Genomic DNA, 24082 nt, shown 5'->3' with positions numbered 1-24082 from the left:
CGAAGTGTACGAGAGCGTGCTTTTTCACAGGCGGGTCCAGGAACGAGGGGAAACCGTCGACAGTTTTTACACGGCCCTTCGAGCACTCGTCCGCAAGTGCAACTATCCGTCCACAGAGGTCGAGGACAGGCTCGTTAGAGACCGCTTCGTCGTAGGACTTCTCGACTCGAGACTCTCCGACAAGCTCTGCCGCTGTCCGACCCTCACCATGGCCGAGGCCCGGCTACAAGCACGCATCCACGAAGACGCCGTCAAGGCGCGGGCGACCGTTTTTCGTAACGAGACAGCTGCCGTCGCACCTGAGCAGCTGAAGCTGGATGAAGCACGTGTGAAGAAAGGACGGAAACCGGCCCCCAAGACGTCTCCCAAGCGAGACTCGGCGTCGTCGCCGAGAGAAGGCAGCAAGAACTGCAGATTCTGCGGCCGTCAAGCGCACCCCCGTAACGAGTGCCCGGCTAGACAAGCCAAGTGTCACTACTGTCGACGCCTGGGTCACTTCGAAGATGTGTGCGAGAAGCGGAAACGAAGTTTGAGCACTGTTCATCTACATGCCGTTTCGACCGCGGGCCGAGCGAAGTTTGTCAAGGTCGCCGTCAACGGGTACGACGTCGACTTCAAAGTGGACTCCGGAGCCGAAGTCACGGTGGTGCCAAGCACTTTTCCCGGAGCACCTCGCAGTCTCCAAGAGCCTGAAGGGCAACTCACTGGACCGGGCAATCACCCATTGACAGTTCTCGGTACCTTCCAAGCCACATTGACTTGGAAAGGCAAGTCGGTAGTCGAGCGGGTTTACGTCCTGCCGTCGCAAGACCCGCCTCTTTTGGGGTTTCCTGCCATCCAGAAGCTGGGTGTGGTGAAGTTCGTTGACGCCCTCTCCAGTCTCAACCAGCAGAGCCCTCTTCACAGCGACATCTTTGAAGGGTTGGGTGAGCTGAAGGACGAGTATGTGATTCGACTCCAGCCAGGAGCACAGCCGTTCTCCCTCAGCGTTCCTCGCCGCATTCCGATTCCCCTTCATAACATTGTCCGCGAAGAACTGGATAAGCTAGAAGCTGACGGTGTGATCCGCAAAGTCGACGATCCGACGGACTGGTGTTCTGGTATCGTTGTCGTCCCCAAGTCCTCTGGAGGTTACCGGATCTGTGTCGATCTCACACGCCTTAACCAGGTGGTCCAGCGGGAGCGTCACGTCCTCCCATCGGTGGAGCACATCCTGGGACGTCTGGGTCCTGCACGGATCTTTTCCAAGCTCGACGCTACAGCCAGTTTTCACCAGATCAAGCTATCTGCCGAAAGCCAGCTCCTCACGACCTTCATTACCCCGTTCGGCAGATACTGCTTCTGTCGCCTTCCTTTTGGAATTTGCTCCGCTCCGGAGTATTTCCAACGTCAAATGGGGAGGATCCTGGAGGGTCTCGACGGAGTCGTCCACATGATCGACGACATTTTGGTTTTCGGACGCACCCAAGAGGAACATGACCGGCGTCTTGCAACAGTATTGGGTCGCCTCAGCAGTGCCGGAGTGAAACTGAACAGAGCTAAGTGCGTCTTTTCAGCGTCCACTGTTAGGTTCTTGGGAGTCACAGTCAGTGCAGACGGTATCAGCCCCGATCCAGACAAGGTCCAGGCTCTGGTCAACTTGGAGGCCCCAGCGGACGTCAGTGGTGTCAGGAGACTTCTCGGCATGGCTAATCACATAGGCCGTTTTCTTCCTCACCTGTCCGACGTGACTACGCCGATTCGTGCTCTTCTCCAAAAGAACAGTGGCTGGTGTTGGGGGCCCAGTCAGCAGTCTGCCTTTGATCGTCTTAAGGGCATGTTGAGCTCCAAGGTCTGCATGGCCAAGTACGACCCTTCGTGCCATACCACAGTGTCGGCTGATGCAAGTTCGTATGGACTGGGAGCCGTTCTGCTACAGGACCAACCATCGGGAGAGCGTCGTGCCGTTGCCTACGCTTCGCGATCTCTTACACCGACAGAAACCCGGTATAGCCAGACGGAGAAAGAGGCTGTGGCCGTCACATGGCCGTTGAAAGGTTCGACCAGTTCGTCCGTGGCATCAGGTTTGATGTCGAAACAGATCATCGACCCCTCGTCACTCTGTTGGGATCTGCGGAACTGGACACTATGCCTCCTCGCATTCAGCGCCTGAGGATGCGGCTTATGGCCTACCAGTACAACGTTCTCTATGTACCGGGGAAGCTCCTGGCGACAGCAGACACCCTTTCCCGAGCTCCTGTACAGGCTGCCGACACCAAAGTAGACACCGTCGAGCTCTTCGTTGGGTCACTGCTCAAGGACATCGAAAGTCTTGCCTCGATCGCCTTCGCCAGCACCAAGCACAGGATGGAGTCTGTGCCGGCCTACTCAGATTCTGCAAGGATGGGTGGCCCAAGAAGGTGTCCAACGTTCCAGTTCATCTTAGGGCTTTCTGGAAGGAGCGAGGCAACATCACAGCCTTCGAGGGCCTGTTGCTGAAGGACTGTCGCATCGTGGTTCCTCAGACTCTTCAGAAGGAGATGCTAACATTACTCCACGAGGGCCACCAAGGCGTGGGAAGATGCAAGGCAAGGGCTCGCGACTCAGTGTGGTGGCCAACCTTGAACAGCGAGCTGGAGCAACTGGTGGGGACGTGCGAGCGTTGTGCCCAAACAAGAATTCAGCGCTGCGAGCCGCTTCTCGGGACTCCTACACCCGATCGCCCCTGGCAACGTATCGGGGTTGACCTCTTTGAGCTGCAAGGACGCAACTACGTGGTCATGGTTGACTACTATTCCCGTTTCCCCGAGGTGGTCAGTCTTGCGACCACAACATCAAGCTCCGTCATCGCGGCTATGAAGAGTTCCTTTGCCCGCTTTGGGATTCCGGAGACTGTGGTCTCTGATAACGGTCCGCAGTTTTCGTCAACGGAATTCGCCTCTTTCGCAGCCTTGTATGGGTTCGCCCACCGTAGGAGCAGTCCGAGGTACCCGCAAGCGAATGGCGAGGCAGAGCGCATGGTTCGAACACTGAAGGAGCTCTTCGTGAAGGCAGAGGATCCGCACATGGCGTTACTGGTGTACCGGGACACACCCGGAGTGACCGGCTACAGCCCTTCGGAGCTGCTCATGGGTCGTCGTCTCCGGACCAGGCTGCCAGGGTTACCTGCATCGCTGATGCCGAAGTGGCCGTCGCCAAAGCTCGTCAAGAGCAGGGACCAGAGCGTGAAGAGCCATCAACGCAAGGACTTCAACAGGCGTCACGCTGCCCAGTCACTGCGCCCTCTGGAAGCAGGGGAAGAGGTGTGGGTACAAGATATACCATGTGCTGCTAGGGTGTTGAGCCCGGCCAAGCGGCCGCGCTCCTACGTGGTCGAGACGCCAAGGGGTGTTGTCCAGCGCAACCGTCGCCACTTGGTGCCGTTTACGCCCAGTACTCCCAGCCAGCCAAGCGACTTAGTTTGTACCCAGCCTACAACTTCAGACGGGCCAGTTCCTGTAGCCGAAAGACCAACAGGCGATTCAGCGGTGGTGCCCAGTTCTACACGGCAGTCTCCCCCACCGGGTATACGCGTCACACGTTCGGGGCGGCAAGTCAAGCCTCCTCAAAGACTGAACTTGTGAAAGCACGAAGTAAAGCTCCCTCGAGCTGGAAGGGGAGATGTAGTGAGGACATCTGGCAATAGATGGCACCACATGTGTCGTGCTACGGGCTTACCGGAAGCGAAGCTTCTTCCGGTTGTTGATTTACGATTAAAGGCACTTTTGACGAGCTGTCACACGGGGTAGTTGTGTTCTCCTTCTGCCTGGCGACCATGTGGTCGCACTCGGACGCCCACGGTCACAACATAAGGGATTATTTAGAAAAAATTGCGTGTCATCTCCTTATTTCTGCACATTTCGTGTATTTGCCTTGCGATATATCATGTGACCACAGTGTTTTTTGGCATACCCTGCAACCCAGTATTTTACACTGCAAAAGAGCTAACAAAAGCACGTTGCCGAAGACTCAACAGCTGGCGTATTTTCGAGTATCGTCCTTCCGTGTCGGTCTCAGGCGGTTATGTGAACTTCATAAAGTCAAATTTATCGATGATAATACAAATATCCTTAATTCCTGTCTGAAGATTTGGCAGCATAAATAGAAGATCCTCACCTCAAAGGTATATAAGTAAATGCACTTTTAAATTATCTGAAAGATGTTCTGCAAATCTTTTTCGGCGCTTTTATCCTCTATAGACACGTTATAGGTGATATGGAAAAGCTTTAAATAATGTTTTTTTTTATTTTGAAGCTAATTTAAATAACTATATGTGTTCCTCACGCATATATAACTTCTCAAATATATAGAAGTTTATTATTGCGTTTTTTTACTGGAACGAATTATGGAACTATGACGATTGCACACTTAAACTCTCAGAAAGTGTCCAATTAAGTAGCTTCCGAATTGAGTAGAGCATGAAATCCCACTTTGTTCTATTTGACAAAAATCATCAATTAGAGAGGGTGATGCTTATTTGCAAATTAAATTGACCGGCATTTTGTCAAGAGCAAACCTCAGAACCAGGCTATGCCAGTTTATCCAATATAGAAAATGTTCGCATGGGTAAGCACTGTTTTAGGTCAGATTCGATCTCAGTACGAAGGTGCTCCTAGGTTAGAGTGAACAATTTCAGCCACTCCTTTTCGCATGATTCGTCGCCCGCATCATGGTGCTGAGAGCAAACAATGCCAGTTAGAAAAAACAAGCATTGCGATTGTCGCTTAGTGTTTTTATAAAATATAGAGTGGAAGGACTTGTCCCATGACTTTCGTGACATTTTTAAAATTATATTGCCTTAAGATCAGTCGTCTCGTCGTCATATATATATTGTGAAACGTATTCCGTAAAACACATTTTATGGTATATATGGCGACGAGGTGCCCATTTCATGATTTTATTCACTGTAATTGATTTCTTAGTTCAAGGGCAAAACCACGATTCAACATCTAATACTGCGATACAAATTTGTACCTGTCACGGGTATTTTAGGCAACCTACTTCACTTCGCGAAAACATTTCGATTCAGGTACAATGTATGTGACTCTGGTAAACGAAGGGAGGTTGAGTCGTATAAACACGACGTTTGGTATGTTTATGGAGATTTTCCTTTCTTGTTGTGTAGGTATAAATAACAGAATTTTATAATTTTTGTACCTGAAAATAAAACTGGATTGAACAAACGATAAAAAAAAAGAAAACTATATACTATAAACGACTTATTTTTCGTGGGCTCAATATTCCGCGATTTAGGTCAAAGCTGAAGTTTTGGAATAATTCGTGGGTTGTAATTTTCTCGACGCGGTGGAATCTCACTATAAGTTTCAATCTGTTTACATTTTACCGAAATTGTTCGCGGGACCCATTTTTCGCGAATTGTAGGCGATTCGCGAAATTCTCAAAAATAGGTCCTCGCAAAAATCAGATTGTTTACAGCAGCTAGTTTCATGGCCTAAATAGTGCCTATTGACAGAACAACGCAGAAAATATATTCTCAATTTAGCGGTTCGAACCGGTTCGAACCGGTTTGAACCGTTATTTTTGCGCCCCGGAACTGAACCGGAACTGAACCGAAAGCCGTGAACCCGAACCCGAACCGAACCGATAAAAATATCGGTTCGACACTCTGGTCGCGACGATGATCCATCGGTTTCCTTTCGTCGACGGTGGGAAAGGTCCGAGTAAATCCATACCGATTTGCTGGAATGGGGCAGATGGCGGCGCAATAGGCTGAAGAAGGTCCCCTTTTGCGCCGGCTTCTTCGGAGAGGATAAGCCGAGATAATCCCCATTCTGAGCGACGGGTGATGGGTGTGGCCGCAGGGACCTCATGACTTACAGGTATCTTCAGCTCCTATCGCGTAATCTGCCCGAATATATATATTTTATTTTTTTTTGGCGCTAGCCCAGCCTAGTTTTTCGGGTGTAGGCTTTGCAAAGCTGCAAGGCTGCGCCCTCGCAGTCACCGAATTTGAGCTGTCGAAGTTGTTTGGTTTAGACCGGCAGCATCCCCCCTGGGCCGACCCTCGCGGAAGGGCCGAGCGTGGATTAGGGCCGAGCGAGCCGGAACTGCCGAGTGCGGGGGCTAGGCCGTCGACTGCGAAAGGGCCGGGAGGGGTGTCGAGGCCGAAAGAGGGGGGAAGGCCGGGCACGGCGGCAAGGCTTAGGGAAGTGTAAGGGCCGATAACGGGGGTGGGGATTAGAGCGATCAGTGCACGCGTGGCTCCTTCGTCGACGCGGGAATTCATTGGAAAGAAAACCGATAGATGGCGCGCCCTGTTTTCGCTCCTTTCTGTTTGGAGACCTGTTTGGTTTGACGAGTCTGGCGTGGAGCACGGTGGAAGAAAAATGTCTTCCACCGTGGCCTAAAAACCTTCTTTTTTTCTAACACACATTTTGAGCGAGCGATTGTAACGACAGAGTGAAGTCTGGAAAAGCGAAACAACGTAATCCCGCTGCATGAGCTCTCGTGCAGCCAGATCCTCTTGCAGTGCTATGAACTCGTGCTCTAGCTTTCGCTTTAATACAGGAGGCTCCTAAATAGACCGATCTCACCAGCCAGTTTGACCACGCTGCCTCAATGCATCGAGGGAACTTTAGTCTTTCCGCATGTGCGACAACTGCGCTGGAGCTCTGCGCGTGTGGATCACGAGCCCTTTCGTGCACTGCCGTTTGCTTTATGTGAACTAAAGTTATGGCGGCGTCACGCATGCGCCAAACACTTAGTGAGATCGGTATATTGTCTCAACATCTTCGTCTTCTATGTGCTTGCCCAATAGGGCGCGGGCACAAGCCCTGTTTGAATAGAAGCCTCTTGGCTGCCCTCTAGGTTGACTGGCGCAGTGTCTTCACGCAGCAAGGTCAGGAGCTTCGTTTCGTCGCGTACTACTACTTCCGACTTTATAAGCCCTCACAGTGGAAGGCAAGAGGCAGAACCTCAGTTTTTTCTGCGCCCCTGCCAACAGAAGAAAAATAAACTTACCATGATCCCACGGATAAATTCGGAGTACACTTGATGTGTAGTGTCTGAGGTGGCCAAAAAAAAAAAAGTGCGAAATACTCCTACGAGGGCAGCTAAGCCTATCGCACATATATATTACACATTCTGTGCACTCCGAATTGTGTGTGCGATCGATCTAGGTAATTTGCAAAGAAAAAGTCTTCTAAGCAAACGTTTGGATACAAAACAAATGAGGAGATCTACGGAATGGGATTTGCTCCTTTTTGATCCAGGGGCCCGACATGGAATTCTAAATGGAAACCCGGCTCATACCGCTTACACCTCATACAAAAGACTGTCTGACAGACACGATCGAGTCACCGCGAGATCCGTGTTTCGAATGCCGCGTGCCATGTCTCTTCTTCAACTCATTGCCCTGCAGCATTCGAAGAATGGACCTCGCGGTGACTCGCGTTCGAATCTGTCCGCAGACCGTCCTTCGTAGGATTTATGAGCATTGTAACCATGGCTTAACGTTCAGGTATCAATTTTATCATGAAAATACCGAAAGATTACGTAGACGGGAGTAATATGTCATAAAGCAAAAGCGACGGGATTGCCATGGTGGGGAAGAACAATCAGAGATGCTTAAAAGAGATGTAAAAAAAATTGCAAGGCGAGTAAAAAAAAAAAAGAATTAAGATTAATTAACCGCGTCTCTATGAGAAAGCAAATGAAGTCGCACTGAGTTTCTATTTGTGCACGAGCTCACTAGGTAACCGGACAAAAGCTCACTGGACAAAAGCTCACCGACAAAAGCTCACCTAATTTTTTTGGCTACCAGGGCGAAAGACAGGCTGGGATAAAGTGCGGACACGATGGACATTGCACCATTTTTAGGATAACTGGTACCCCTTACCATACAAAGGTGTCGACAGATAAGCCATAACAGGCAAAGCGATGATTTGGGACCAAAATTTAGGTCACCGATATTGAGTCGAGCTGAGAACATAAAGCTTGCTTAACTTAAGGTATGCCGGAGCACCCTTGCGCCACGCTGAAGGAACTTCGTGGATCGAAGTTTTGAACCCCCTTTTTCAATGTTCTTATGTCACGCTAAACGCGCACATAAAAATTATGCAGAACCTACTCATCGACATTGCAAGAACACAGTGGCATATAATGGTCAGTGTTAGTCTGGAAATACCTTTAGCTTACTACTGGAAGCATGCTTAAATAGGCCGGTTTAGGCGTGTTAGCTTTGCCTCGAGAAGTTGAAGTTGCTCGAGCGCTTGTAAACTTTGTTTAATTTTGTCAACGCGCGATTCAGGTGAATTTCTGCAAAGTAAAAAAGAAAATAGCGTGGTACAGAAATTATATATGTTTTGCTGTTTCTTTGTGCATATTAAGGCGTCGCAACCAAAATGGTTTAATCGGGACCTCCAACTAGGGCCGCCGTTATGTCCACGGGTCTATGCCTCGTCATTCCGTCGTGGCCAAATGCATGGGAATTTCCCTCTAGATTATTATGTTGACTCTATAATCCCGACAGACAAGCTTCGTACCCCAACTGCGGGTTTATGGACAACACTTCGTGTCAGATGAGGAACCTCTTTGCGATTGACTAGAAAAAAATATATTCTGAAATGTGACTGTAAAAAGACGGCTCTCTGACTACGGCACTACCGCTGCCACACTAAGACGCAGAATGCCTCCAACATGGCGTCAAGGCACTGATAGCAGACGACAATGTTGGTTTCGATCGTTTCGATTTCGAGTCTAACCGGAAGTGACGTCAGGTGCAAACTCTAATAGCGAGTTCGTTTCACACGCACTGGCACCGTTCGAGTTCTCTCCCAAAATCCCCAGAATGGATCGCACTCGCAGAGTGTTGCACGGAAAACTGGACTCAAACGAACACGCCAAATGCACCGAGTGCAGAAGACTGATGATGCCGCCATCTATGTTGTAGAAAGTGTACCGACCTCAAACCGAAACTAGCGCCTTTCTGTTCGGAGTGATGGGTGGGAATGCGAGAGTGTAGTCACTACCAACGTTTATCTATACAAACGTTGAACGCTGGAACCCGTTGTTCACAGTTGCGATGACTTCAAACAACTCGGCTGTCGTAGAGATAGTTACAGGCGGCGTAAATTTCCGCATCCAGCTGTCTACAAAGCAGCTGCTTGCGTTTACAGTGAAGAAAACTGATGAGGCTGTCCGAGCAGAAGCTTGATCCGTTCGAGCATGGTATTATGCGTGAAACACTGAAAGGGTGTGGCTTAAAACTAGTCTGTTGGAATATCCAGCAAAGCTTTTCGTGGGACTTTCGATTTCGATCGTCATTACAGGGGCATCAGATATTAGCCTTGGTGAGGACGTCGAGAATGAGAGCTTTCTCGAACAAAATTCAACGGGGCAAGTTAGCTGACGTAGGTAAGTGTTAAATATGATGATGTTGCCCAAGCCTCGAGTAAAGTCACTATGTTTAGCTTTCTTGTATGCTTATTGGGCAGACAGAGGTATCTGTTGGAGGAGTTTTGTCGACAAATGTTAAATTTTTCATCCGCACACGGATGGGGATAAAAATCTCGGGGGCCGCTGATCCGTTTGTTCTGAGCATTTCTTGACACACTGGTATATTTCAGCGTCTGTACGGTAAAAGAGCGACTTAAAACCTGCAAATAAAGCACGGGTTGTTAATTGCTTCTTTATGAAATAGCAGACGCTCACAATTCAAGCTCGCGTTTGATTATGTTGCACGCGGGACGCGATTTCTATCAGAAAATATACTTTTTTTCTTTTCGGTTCCGCGACACATCGTAGCAGACGAACCGTCGTCGTCTGCTCCCGTTCCTCGCCGGCCTTGCCGGAGCGAGGCATGACGGGATTGCACTTTGGCGCACGCCCGATTTTCTCGCTGCAGCGAGTACATGCACGCGTAGGGTTGCCGCCGCTGAAACGAACTCGGAGAGTGCAACCACTCGTGGAGTGCAACCACTCGTGGAGTGCCTGCCGAAACGAACTCGCTTTACGCCGCGAGTGGGCACGCGTGGACACGAGTGTTGTGAAACGAACTCGCTATTATACTTAAAGACGCAAAGAAAATGAGCACGAAGAAGTAGGCGTGCACACTCGGAGCGCTACAAGCAACTAAATTTTATTTTGAAAAAAAAACAACAACAAAAAAACTAACCTATATACACACTTTATTATACCTCACCCCAAATGAACCTGAATTCCTTATTTGATGAAACGAATGACGACGCACTGATGCAACCGTCACACTCATTTACACTGATTTTGAACGCCTCAAAAATTTCTCCTCTGTTTTGGGTTCCTACTTCCCCGGAATCTGTGTTTCATCCAGCAAAGGATCACACGGACACTTATTACAGTGGACTTCGAAGTTCCACGAAGGAGACCACTTTACGGAATGTTGATGATCTATGTACGATCAGGTGGTGCACGAAAGCACCCGATGACAAAAGCTCCGTGTGAAATGACCACGACTGACACATTGCCCTTTTGCCCCGCCTTAAAATGACCAGTTTCATCAGGAGCCAATGACGCGAATCCCCAGATAAGGTGGCCGGGTCCTCACCGTGACGGCGGAGCATTTTGCTTTTAATTAAAGGGCCTCTGACACGCCAAAAAATATCAAAGTGCCCGCCAGTACCTTGTGACGTAACAGTGTACCGCAAGGTGTCGGAGCGGTCAGAAGGGAAGCATTGACTTACGTCACTAAATTGTGTTCGCCGGAAGTCACGTGAGTGTCGCTTCTCGTGCCACGACCGTGCTTAAGACTTCTTTTTTTTTTTTGTCTTCTGCACGAGCGATTGTAGAAAACGAAGTTTCAGTTCCACTAGCTTTTTATCACTGCACCGTTTGTTAGTTTGCGCGCTGTAAAAGTTGAGGACGAAGAGTCAGTAGATTGACGTAAGATTGACGTGATGGAGGTCAATGATCAAAGCGTTGCGAGTACAAGCCAGTGCAGGAGTGCATGCCATCAGTCCGATCCTACAGAGCCATACTGGGGACAAAACAAGCTATCAAGTTTTGAAAATAAAAATTAGAACGCTCGCAGAAATTAGGAGGTGTAGCATACGACACGCCCGATCGCATTGCTGAAGGTTCAGACACCGAGGTCGTCGAATCATGGGATACTCTCCAGGCTGAAAAGGTTTACCGTCTAGAGAATACGAGCTGGTGAGTGTACCAAGTACAAGTAAACGTCGAGTATAAAGTACGTGTTTTGTCTAGAACATGAGCAGAACTTGTTGACTAGGCTCACTGACTCCTCTTCTTCTACCGTTACAGGCTCATTAAACGATGAAAAGCAAATAAAGAAACCTTGTATGCTTGAATTTCTCGCGCAGGTGCGGAGAATAACAAAAATATAAAAACGATATTACGCGCGGACGCGGTAAGCACGAGGAGTGAGACAACTCACGTGACTTCCAGTGATGCCTCCCTTCTGACCGCCCCGACCTCTTGCGGTACACTGTTACGTCACAGTGCACTGGCGGGAACTTTGAATTGGCTTCGTATTTCTATTTTTTTATAAAGAATCTACGCAACTCTAAAGTGAAACAATTCTTTGGTGATATCCTGATACAACATTTTAACGCCTAGCATGAAAAAAAAAAAAATGGGGGGGGGGGGGGGGGCGTGTCTGAGGCCCTTTAAGCGGCAATAAGTGGGGACGCGAGCGTGTGTAACGTAATCATGCCGTCATTGGAACAATGCTGGTTGAAGCTTCCACAGGGATTCTGCACGTGGGGCTATCATGCTACATACGTACGAACGCCGATGTGTCGTTCATATTTTAGACTACCGATGTAGCGCATCCCACATGTTTGTGTGAATGTTTTTTGTTGTTTTTTTTGTGCGCATGCTCTCCTGTTTTGTTTATTTTGAAGCATAATCTAGTTAGCTTCAATGGTGTTCTGAGGGAACGCCTACAAGGCCGACAATTTTTCTTGAAATTTATATCGACCCTTTTTTTGTTCGTTGGCAGCCATTTTATTTTTTATTGTCACTTTTTAATTTTGACAGTAGGCTTCAAGTTGAGTTTCGAGCTTCGTGTCTCTCAGTCGCTCTTTGTCCTTTTGCTCTAGAGTTTTTTGTTTTTGTTTTTGTTTTTCTTATATAAGCAAACTTTACCACATTCGTTTTGGGACAACCGGATCAGAGCCTTTTATACTGGGAGTATAAAAGGCTCTGAACCGGATAGCAAATTTGAGCAGAGACAGACGAAAGTATTTGAGTAAGGGGAGAGCACAGGGGAGGGGCGAGCCTGACGGCCTCGGAACGGACCAAGGTCGCCCGGCTAAACTCATGGCGCACCCTCTCTTTCCCTCAGGAAGGGCGAGAGACGTGATGAGAGAACAGTTACCCTCCCGTTTTCCCCACACAAATCTCCTTTGTGGGCGAAGAGGACTCGGCGTCCTTGAGCGACAAGGAATCCGTTCATTCCTAAGCTGACAGTACTGTGGGAGCTAGGCGCCCGCCGGATCAGTCATCACCCACCCCGCTCTCTGCGTGTGGTTACGGGAAGGAGCGTGATTACGTGATTAAAGTTAGACGTGCGATTGGTTCACCGAGCACCTTAGATTCCTCCACACTCTCAGCTCAGGGGTGACGGAGTCCAGCCAGCGAAACACACACAGAAAGTGAGGTCGCGTTGACCAAGGCCACACGATAAGGTAGGGGTCGACTGGAGGACAGTGGGGACTGCTCGACTGTTTCGGGGAACTTTCGGCAAAATTCAACGAAGTTCGCCATCGTGAACAGTGTTGCGCAACCGGGAACTACAAACGGGCAGAAACAGCTCTTTTCTCCAAGAGAAAAGAATTGCAAGATCAACGTGCGCATATCAGGACATCGTGGTGCCAGTTTTTAAGTTGTTTTAGTGCATTTTATTGCTTAGAAGACTATTTTTATCGTTCGAAGGGGCTCGACATCTTCACCATCCACGCTACCTCTACTGGAAACGGCAAAACGGTGGTTTTAGAGCTCCGATCACCAGCAGCGCATTCCGTCTTAATGCCAAGTGCGATCTTCAACATGCGGATTGTCAAAACTTGTGCCACTAAATAAGCTACGCTTCAGAGTAACGACACTTGGCCGTGTTGTGGCTTAAAATCATGGTTGGCAGTTATGTGAAGCTTTATCTGAAATCACAGAAAACGCTTTTTCGTCCTCCACAAATGTTTAAACAGTTCGCGACAAAGCAAAGCTATATTACATGAGCTTCCTTACACCGAATCTAATGTTGAGGAAGTCGCACTTTTGAATCATGACGATCGGCAGCTACGTCTGCTCTGCACAAGCACCAAAAATGGCGGCGCCCACAACAATGTCAGCGAACGGAGTGCCGATACTCTAAGCGCAGCTCATTTAGTGGCTCTAGTCAAAACCATTGATATACTCTCGGCAGCCCCTACACACCTGTGACCTTCCTTTGTTGTGTGCATTCATGTCACTACTAGCTTCGGCGGACCGGAGACGCGACGGACCGCCCTTCCTTCCAAGTGAGTGACAAAGAGATGACCTCTTGACCATCGGGGACATGTGTTCTTGCTACGCAATGTACGCTTTGTCATGATCCGATGAGTTTGGACTGCGTCGAACTCTGTGACAGGAATCTCCGACGAGTCCAGCCTGCCCAGCCTGTAACCCACAGAGATCGGCCCGACAGGCCTTGTACAGCGCTAATTGTAAGTTTTTTTTTTTATTCTAATAGACTATTAGAGACGTTCTGATTGGTTATTTTTTATGTTCGAAGTCATTTTTATTTTATTTTTCCTGTTAAAATATGGGTATCTTCGTGTCGCAAGATGTATGTCTAAAGCTGAATACCACAGAAGCGTTGGTTAACCCTTATTTGGCCAGATTCGGTTTGTTGGCTGGAAGTGGAGTTTAATTTATGTCAACGCGCTATGTGAGTGTATTTGCCTGTAATTTTCTTTACTCGTCAAGCTTTTTTTACGTGCGTGATTTATTTAAAATTCTTGATTGATTCAAGCGTTACGTTCTGTTCAACTGTAATGTTCCTCTCGTATAACAGGCTATTTATTGAACTGTTAATTTCGTAGTACATTTGACACTGGTGAGCTGAAAAAGGCCAGCGATTTGATTTATAACTTGTAAATATTATGGAGGAAATATTAGTACAATTGTAACCACATACTTCTGTGCCGCAAATGCCGTAAATGTAAAGAATTTTTTTTTCCAAATCAACGTAGAGATATAGGTGTTAACTTAAATGGTGAGATTGTAATTAGCAGGTCTTAAGGCTAGATGAAGGGTTGAGGAACCCTGTGATGTTGCAAGAATAGGGCTAAACAATTTATGGATTAACATTTCTACTATTTGATTAATTTCTTTAATCACAATCAATATTTAATACTAGATCGGTTGAACTCTGAGTTAGGACAAGTCGGGCGAACAAAACAACAGTTAACGCCTATGCCGGCTTGCTGGAAACAGCGTCTCAGCTGAGACTACGGAAATCACTGTCGAAGCCAGCGCAGAAGCTGAGCGCGACTCATACCTCGTCTCAAGAGCTCGCGCGCCCCACCCTTTTGCAGTGCTTTTTTTCACCCATTGTCGGCTGGGGCGCTGATTGCCGCAAGCCGGCCCGGGTGCCTTACTTGCTCATCTATTTGTTATATAAGGCAGTACTGCTATCTCCTAGAATACTCAAGTTTATTGTATACAAAATAACGAAAAATATTCGCTGGAGAAGAAAGTTTTCATTATAGAAAAGTAAACATTAAAAGAGTCGGTAGGCCTTTCTGAGATTTTATGCTAGAGAGCAACTGAATCGATTAATCGAACAGTTGATTAAAGGGTGACGAATAATAAAGCTATATTTTATTTCGATATTCATAATTGACAAGGGTAAGAGAGAACTGACAGTGACTGAAGATGAAAGGTAAATGAATATTTAAAATTACAGTGGTATGAGGTGGCCTAGTGGGAACTGGCATTTGAATTGAGGCCCTCGCTTCTGTTTCTTTCAGAACTTTGTGCCCAGAACTCTGCGTGCGATCCCACCACGTTCTTGCCCGGTTCAAAGCTTGCAGGGGTGAATCCTGGCACTCATTTTTGCTTTAATTTTTCTTTAATTGTAATACTTAATAAAATGAATTGACGGTACACTTTGAATTGCATGCTTCTATATTTACCTGGATGCGATAAAAAAAATCCACAGTGAATGTGGCTTCTTTACTGCAGCTTTCTTTTCAGATGTATATGTAGTGTTCAACTGATCACTATAAATACATCTGAAAAGAAAGCTGCATGTCCGCTAATATGGCTGCCGAAAATAGTACAACCCGCGCTTGAAATCGGATGCCAAAATTTAAATAGCCAGGGCATAAGGTTGGTTGCTAATATTGGATAAGCCAGTGACTAAACTTTGATGCCAATATTGGTTGTAGGATTCACAATCAATAGTGGTTCAATGATGGCTTAGGTGTTGGTAAAATTGTGGCCCAGTGTTGGGCTTAAATTTTGGTTAAAAGGCGGTCCAACGATGGCATAAATGATGGTCCAATATTAACCTAAATATTGGTTGAATCGTGGTCCTACATTGGCATTAGTTAATGGTCCAACGTTGGATCGGGTCGCGGTTTCGAGAAAATCAACATTAGGCCAACATTGGAGCCAATATTTGCCAGTTGCGGGCCTATTTGGTCAAGCAATGGTGTGCTGCTTGGAAGTTGGGGCGCAGTAATCGTCTAAAAGATAACGCACTATGTTTTTTTTTTTTTTTTTTTTTTATTTGCGGAAGTGATGTGTTTTGCCGTCTGCTCTCAAGCGCGTTCTCGCTGGGTTGAATCATCAGTCTTCCTCGCGCAGATCCCGTCTGCGACGCAGGTGACTTCTACAGTCATTATATAGAGCTGCGACTCTAGTGTGTAGTTACTTCCAAGCATGCTTTGCGATCCGTGATCCCACAGTTTTAGCAGACCGTTTCTGCACCTTCGATACGATACTTCAGCGGTGCGATCGGCCATGGAGTAGTTATGCCTGGGCGCGTATCGGGCCGGCTGGAACCACGGCTACTGTTCTCGCACCGATTACAACATTTTGATTCCGGTGTCGTAACGGGACTCAACAGGTTTTAATCACGACTGAAAGCAAACATCTTGCTATACTTTAGCTGCGGCAAGTATATTTGAGATTGCTAAAATTGGTAATAGAAGGAAATGATAAAAAAAAAAATCAGGAGATGTGCATTCTCGTTTTTTCTATTTATATTCCTAAAAGGTTGACGCAAAATCCCTCATGCATCCATGGCCTAGCGGATAAGAGGTCTGCTACTTTAGCCTACCTAGCGAGTGGATTTTCAATTAAAAATATTAAGGAAACCAACCCGTCCTGGGTTTCGAAACCCAGGACGGGCTGGTTTCCCTCATATTTTTCCTTATGAACGTTTTTCTAATAAACTGTGCGTTAAAAAAAGAAAAAAAAAAAAACAGGTTTCCAGACTAAACTTGTCAGACCAAACAGGTCTCCAAACAGAAAGGAGCGAAAACAGGGCGCGCCATCTATCGGTCTTCTTTTCAACGAATTCCCGCGACGCCGGAGTAGCCAGGCGTGTGCTGATCGCTCTAATCCCCACACCCGTTCTCGGCCCTTTCGCCTCCCTTAGCCTTGCCGCCGTGCCCGGCCTTCCCCCCTCTTTCGGCCTTGACACCCCTCCCGGCCCTTTCGCAGTCGTCGGCCTAGCCCCCGCACTCGGCAGTTCCGGTTCGCTCGGCCCTAATCCACGTTTGGCCCTTCCGCGAGGGCCGGCCGAACTGGTAGTGACCCCCCTTTGAGTGTCAAGGACTCGACGACAATTTCAAGGCAGCGCAACAAGATATCAGAATAGCAATACTCTGACTTTACAAACCCTACAATAAGGAGAAAACCGGACGACCAAATAACAAACAGCTTAGCGTTTCTTTGTTTGTTTTTTTGTCCAGTCTTTTTTTTTTTTTTTTAGGGTTTACTTGCCTGTACTCATTTAGCTTCAATAATACAAAAACAGAAATGCAAAAAACACACACAAAAATATCCCTATCATAGAAAACAAACAAAAAAGAAAAGAAGCAAAAGAGAAAAGCGACTGCATATGCACTGTTGAAGCAGCTTGGGAATGCTCATAATCACTTGGTTTCAAAGCGACCTCTTGGCGAATATGTGCTGCCACCTAGACACGCGACTGGGTTCGAGGCTAAGTGGCGAGAAAACAACGCGCGCGCGAGGCCTCTCCCACCCGTTGCACTCCCAAAACGTCAGCTACATCCTGTTCACCCATTGAGACGCTGTGACCTAGATACGGCTCCCCCAAACTCGCCTTTGTCCCCATCGTGCATTATCTTCCGCCCCGAAGTCGACACAACGAAACCATCTTCCCTCTCTGTTCGGCCAGAACGAAGAGAGAGAGTGTACTGGAACCATTTACTCTCGAACCGATGTTTCTGCAAAAGGTCCATTCTCCATGGAGCGAGTTATGCGACGAATGGACCTTTTGTAGAAACATGGGTTCGAGAGTAAATGGTTCCAGTACTCTCTCTCTCTTCCTTCTGGCCGAGCAGAGAGGGAAGACGGTTTCGTTGTGTCGACTTCGGGGCGGAAGATTACCCACGATGGGGGACAAAGGCGAGTTTGGGGGAGCCGTATCTACGTCACCGCGCCTCAATGGGTGAACAGGATGTAGCTGACGTTTTGGGTGTGGAACGGGTGGGAGAGGCCTTGCGCGTGCGTTGTTTTCTCGCCACTTAGCATCGAACCCAGTCGCGTGTCTAGGTGGCAGCACATATTCGCCAAGAGGTCCATATCTGACGAACGTCGCCCTACGACACGGTAGCTTCGCGCGCGACGTGGCAGCCACTGTGCTGATGCCACGTGCAGAGCAAAAGCCGCCGGGCAAAATTCGTCGATTTTTCGCGGCGTATTCGGCGTATTCGTCCCATGGAGTTCAGCCTTAAATCGCTGCAGTGGGTAATGTTTACATGCTTGCGTTTAGCTCGTAAGTCGTGAAACTTCCTTTACGTATATAGACTTTCAAAAACGAGTTCAAGAGCCAAGCTGTTCCTTAACGCTTTTTTTTAAGAATGATTATTGACCTACAACCAGACTTGTACCGTACTCATTACAAGTAATCAAATTACTTGTAATCGATTACTTTTTGGAGTAATTTTGTAATCAGTTGATTACTTTTATTAGGCAGTAATCACAAGAGTAATCTGATTACTTTTTGAAGTAATAAAATTACTTGTAACCGTTACAATTTGTCCAAGGGACCCCCCCCCCCCCCCGGCACACGCCTTTTTTTTATGAAATGACAAAAATACAATTTGCATTTTTTTTTCTCGTACGGAAAAAAGAAAGATTTTTGCGGAGCTGTAGGAAACGAGGTCAATCTCTTTCTATGTACATTTCTGTAAAATCTCCGGTTTTTCTTTTTTTTTTTTCGAGCTGGGATTGGGAGTGGGAAGCCACAGTGCCTGACAAAGGTCATTCAGGACAAAGTTTGAGGAAGCAGAATGTAGCTTTGTGAGTCCTTCGTTCAAACTAGCCTCCTCACGTACACACACACAGAAATAAAAAATAAAAAAAATCCTTCTTAGGGTACCTACTCGCAGCCCGTAGGAGAACCAGAACCGAAGAAGGCCTAAAGCGGATGCAAAATATAATAAAGGCATTTGAAATATTTCCCCATTTCCCCTACGTGGTATTTGTGACAAGCAATGTTTCGAGTTGAAAAGTGGTCGGGGCGATCTCTTCCGCTAATGGATACTACACATGATCCGTTTCAAATCCTGGAGCTGCTGCTCTTTTGTATAACATGCGAGCTCATCCACATGTGAAGAATAAAATGAGCGACGCAAACTTTGAGCGACAACCCTAGCTCAAGCTTAACAAGATCTAGAACCCCCTCCGCTCCCCCCCCCCCCCCCACGCACGCACACGCACACACACTGGCGAACGCCCAAATCATTAAATGTCTTCAAACGAATTCTAGGCTTGTGTCCGCATTGTGAAGGTGTCCGCATTGTGAAGAAAAACTGGCTCCACGAAGAGGAGCCAGTTTTTCTTCTTCAATACTTGTGCAAACGTGCAATATAGGTTGGAAGTAGTTCATTGTTATGAGCGATAAAGATGTGTCTTCACACAATACAGTAATCGGAAAAGTAACGATTACTTCTTTAAGTAATGTCCGACTACTTTTATCATCGAGTAATCAAGTAATCTAATTGAATAACTTTTTAGCCTAGAGTAATAGTAATTGTAATCGATTATGTTAAATCGCGAACGAGAGAGCCGAGACCAGGTCGTTCCAGATGAAAGGCTCTATTTTTTATAATCCGTCCGAGCCGATCGCGAGCACTGCGCGAGCTCTGGCAGCGTGGTACGCGCCGAGCTCGCGCCATCGCCGCCTACTGGCATACCGTCTTTGCCAGTATACAACATTCTTCCCCCCTCAGGAGAAGTTGTCCGAAGTAAACCGGGCAGGGGGCCTCCGGACTCGGGAACCTCGTCGCAGTGGAATTTCTGGGTTCCCTTGAAGTGGCGATGCTTCCGATGACGAAGCTGAGGGTGTTGAAGCAGGGTCGACTTTGAACTTTGACTTTGAAGCCGGGGTATCGACCATTGAACTAGCCTGGCTTGTCGTGGGATTGTCAGGCATTTTTTGAGGTGCCGTTCCTTCTTGAGATGCCGGCGAATCGCCGAATGGACAGTCTCTTTGTGCTTCGCACGGCGAGGTGCTGGGTGGCTCCCGAGGTGTCTGCCGACGTCTCATGTGGTCTGCATGCGCGAAGCGTACCTTTCCTTGCACCTGTAAAAGATAGGTCACAGGGCTGACGACCTTCACCACCACCCCTTCCTCCCAGGAACACTGGCCTTGTACCGTCTTGACAAACACGTTGTCGCCCTGTGTAAATGATCGCATTGGAGCACGATCCAAGTCGATTGTTTGTTTTTGTCGCGACTGTTTGTCGCGCATGTCACCAGTAAAGTTGGGCCTCAACAACGAGAGTTGAATTCGTGGTTGCCTCTTCAGAAAGAGTTCTGATGGAGATAGTTTTGTCACCGTTGATGGCGTGTTTCTGTAAGCCATCAGGAAGTCGGAGAGCTTTTCTTGTAAGCTTCGCGTGGACTTGGTGAACTGATCATGAAGAACTTGCTTCAGCAACGCTTTTTTAGTGGTTTGGACTACCCTTTCGGCTGCTCCGTTTGAAGCGGGATGGTAAGGAGGCGTTTTTATGTGTTTAATTAGATTTCGTTTCATGAATTCCGCAAATTCGTGAGATGAAAATTGTGGCCCGTTGTCACTTACAATTTCCTCCGGCAGTCCGAAGTTTGCAAAGACAATGTGAAGTTTTTCCAGTGTCTTGGCGGTGGTCGTGGAACGCATAGGAAAGACTTCCAGCCACTTAGAATAAGCATCCACGATAATCAAGAAGTTGACGTCATTTTTGGTTGCGAAGTCAATGTGGATGCGTTGCCAGATTTGTTGTGGATACGTCCATGGATGTAGAGGTACGACCGGAGCGGCTGCCTGAACAACTTGGCAAACCTTGCAGCCTCGAACACACTCTTCGATGTCTTTGTCGAGATTCGGCCACCAGACGAATCCTCGTGCTAGCATCTTCATGCGGCACATGCCGGGGTGTTCTTCGTGTAGCAAGGAGAGGACTGTACTTTGAAGTTTTGTCGGTATTATGACACGCAGCCCCCATGTCAGGCAACCTTCCTCTACTGAGAGTTCACTTCTACGAATATAAAATGGCTGCAGCTCTGTCGCGTGTTCAGACGTTGGCCACCCTCGCAGCGTGAAGTGCAGAACTCGGCTAAGCAAGTTATCTACCGAGGTTGCTTTGCTTACTTCCATGGCAGTTATGGGTGTGGCATCGAAGAGCGCCAAACACTCCTTCTCTGCGTCTTCCGACAACCTAGGCAGAGGAAGACGTGAGAGCGCGTCTGCTGCTTCGTTGTCCTTGCCACGTCGATTACAGAGTCGGTAGTTGTAGCCTGACAGAAGCAACGCCCATCGTTGCATTCGAGCAGCGGCCAAGGTTGGAGCGGCCTTGTCGTGAGACAGAATTCCCAAGAGAGGCTAGTGGTCTGTGTATATTGTAAAGGATCTTCCATAGAGATAACGGTGAAATCGTTTCAGGCAAAATATGATAGCCAGGGCCTCTCTTTCTCCTTGAGCGTAGTTTTTTTCCAAGGGTGTTAATGTTCTCGACGCAAAGGCAATAGGCACTTCCGCACCTTCGGACGTCTTGTGGAACAGAACAGCTCCAAGGCCGTAGGCTGATGCATCGCAAACCACCCCGATCGGTTTGTCTACGTCATAATATGCCAAAGCTGAGCTGTTGACTAGCAGATCTTTTGTCGCTTGGAAGGCTTTCTTGCAGCTGCTGTCCCATTTCCAGTGATGTCCTTTCTTCAGGAGCTCGTACAATGGCGACGCCGTGTCAGCTAGATTACGCAGAAACTTTCCGTAGAAGGTCAGCATTCCGAGATAAGCCTTAAGTTCCGTCACGTTGGTAGGTTCTGGCGCTTCTGTGATTGCCTTGACCTTGCTTTGTGTGGGCTGGATGCCTTTTGCGGAAATTTGGTGTCCCAAATACACAACTGAGTCCGCAAAAAACTTGCACTTCTCCTTTCTGAGGGTCAAGTTAGACTCGGACAATCTTTGTAGAACAGAGTCCAGGATTTTGCTGCACTCTGCCATATCTCTGCCAGCGATGATGATGTCATCGATGTAACAACACGTCTGTGCAATTCCTTGCAGGACACGGTCCATCAACGATTGAAAAATGGCAGGTGCGCTTGCTACTCCAAAAGGAAGTCGCTGGTACTCAAACAGTCCCAGGTGTGTATTGATGGTCAGCAGGTGTTTCGACGTGTCGCTGAGCTTGATTTGCTGGTACGCTGACGACAGGTCGAGAACGCAAAACACTCTCCCCCCAACCAACGTGCTGAAGATGTCCTCTGGATGTGGCAACGGGTAGTGATCCATCTTGAGAACCGGGTGGATGGTCACCTTATAGTCACCGCACAACCGAAGGCTTTCTCCTCCGTTTTTCGGTACCACAACTAAAGGAGTGGCCCAGTCGCTTTGAGAAACGTGACGCAATATGCCATCTTTTTCAAGCTTTCGCAGTTGTGCTGTCACCGCTTCCTTGAGGGGCAGAGGAACAGGACGTGCCTTGCGAAAGACTGGAGTGCTGTTTTCCTTGATGACAACCTGTGCCTGATGATCGCGTACCATGCCAGGGGAACTGTCGAAGACGTTCGGATACTTCTTTCGAAGCTGTTCCACTTGGTCTTGAACAGTGATGCTGCAGATAGCCGTCCAGTCCAGCTTCAGCTTCCGGAGCCAGTCGCGACCTAGGAGCACTGGTGGACTTCGACCTTCGCTAGCTACTACAAACAAGTCGAGTGTTTCCTCTTGCCCGTTATATTGGACTTTAACTGAGATCTTCCCTTTTACCGACAGCCGCTCACCGGAGTAAGTGCGAAGGGCTACTTTGGTTTCCAGGAGCTCTTTCTGGGGAAAGTGTTTAATAAAAACTTCTTCTGGTATGATAGAGACCGCCGCTCCCGTGTCGATCAACATGAGTAGAGGAACTCTGTCCACCTCTACGAAAACTTTAAATCCCGGTGAAGATTTCGTACACGTGTACACGGTCAGTAGGTCTTCATCCTCATCATCAGACTCCTCAAGGATTTGAACGTTGCGCTCTGGAGTCTTTCCAGGCGTGTTGCGACACATCTTCCGGAGATGTCCAGTCTTGTAGCAGATCTTGCAGCGATACGTTTTAAAACGACAATCGCGGGGTTCATGCTCATTTCCGCAACGATAGCAACTTGTTAGCGAAGTACTGGACCCATGATCATGAGACGTGCTTCTCCCATGACCTCTGTTCTCAGGAGGTGACACCTTTTTATGAATAGCGTTCACTGCTTTGGATTCTTTGTGCATGTCCGCCGTTTGTTTTGCTGCTGCTTCTTTTTCCCGCGCTATCTTGCAAGCGGCTGCGAAAGTTAGCTTTTCTTCAGCAAACGCAAACAGTTCCTTCTGAGTTTCTTCGTCTCTCAGGCCAGCTACCAGCCTGTCCCTGAGAGCACTTTGCAAAAATGTTCCAAAATTGCAAAATCGAGACAAACTCTTCAGGGCCAAAATGAAATCCTCCACGGATTCATGTTCTAGCCGACTCCGTTGGTTGAACCTACAGCGTTCGGCTATTACGGACCGTTGCGGGCCGTAGTGCTCCTCTAATAGAGTCTTTATCTCGCTGTACGTCTTAGAGCCTGGCAAGTCTGGGGCTGCTAGGTTTTTGAGGACTTCGTATGTTCGATCGCCGATGACTGTTAGGAATGTTACTGCCTTTTTCTCTTCTTTGATGCTGTTCGCAGCAACGAAAAGCTCAAAACACTCAACGTAGGTCTCGAAACTCTGAGAGGCCTCGTCGAATTCTAGCACCTTCCCGAGGTGTGGCATTTTCGTACACTGCGACGTTCACTACGTTGAGAAGTAGAGAGAACTGCTGCACATACTATTTCCTTGAAGTCCTTTCAGCAGTGGCTCTTCCCGCTGCTCGCTGCGGGTTTTTGGCTTAGCACCGTGGTAGCCGTGATCCAGGTCCCCGTTCCTTCGTGAGATGCCGATGACCTCCGACGACAGGTAACCAGTATACTCGTCGCCAATGTTAAATCGCGAACGAGAGAGCCGAGACCAGGTCGTTCCAGATGAAAGGCTCCATTTTTTATAATCCGTCCGAGCCGATCGCGAGCACTGCGCGAGCTCTGGCAGCGTGGTACGCGCCGAGCTCGCGCCATCGCCGCCTACTGGCATACCGTCTTTGCCAGTATACAACAGATTACTTTTTTATAGTAACGTGTACAAGACTGCCTACAACTTCAAGCGTGTCATCAACGTCTCCAACATAGCCGGCACATTCACGTCAGGCAGCATTGTCTGTCCGCCCTAGGCGGGAGCGATGTTGTGGCCAACGACGCCGGTCTCTGTGTCGTAAGCCTCGATTTCGAGCAAATCTCCAGCCTGTGCGGAGCATTCGTTTCGTTAAATAAACTTCCTGGGGAA

General features: G+C 48.0%; 2 protein-coding genes across 2 annotated transcripts; one reads left to right on the top strand and one right to left on the bottom strand.

Annotated features, from left to right (window-relative positions):
* Window positions 1-208: 208 nt before the first annotated feature.
* On the top strand, window positions 209-19909 carry LOC120846551 (uncharacterized protein K02A2.6-like). The gene is made up of 2 exons (XM_040218359.1): window positions 209-926; window positions 19857-19909. Exons 1-2 carry the CDS (start codon window positions 209-211, stop codon window positions 19907-19909), a joined length of 771 nt encoding a protein of 256 aa, XP_040074293.1.
* A 61-nt stretch (window positions 19910-19970) lies between these two features.
* Window positions 19971-23479, bottom strand: LOC121833959 (uncharacterized protein K02A2.6-like). Its single transcript, XM_042287680.1, has 2 exons — window positions 22067-23479; window positions 19971-20072 (listed from the first exon to the last, which is right to left on the bottom strand). The coding sequence occupies exons 1-2, from the start codon at window positions 23477-23479 to the stop codon at window positions 19971-19973; spliced, it is 1515 nt and encodes a 504-aa protein (XP_042143614.1).
* Between the last annotated feature and the right edge of the window lie 603 nt (window positions 23480-24082).

The sequence above is a fragment of the Ixodes scapularis genome, unplaced genomic scaffold (genome assembly GCF_016920785.2).
Source record: "Ixodes scapularis isolate PalLabHiFi unplaced genomic scaffold, ASM1692078v2 ptg000137l_1___fragment_3__unscaffolded, whole genome shotgun sequence".
Lineage (NCBI taxonomy): Eukaryota > Metazoa > Arthropoda > Arachnida > Ixodida > Ixodidae > Ixodes > Ixodes scapularis.
The sequence above is the reverse complement of the archived record's forward strand: the minus strand, read 5'-3'. Positions and strand labels throughout refer to the sequence as shown.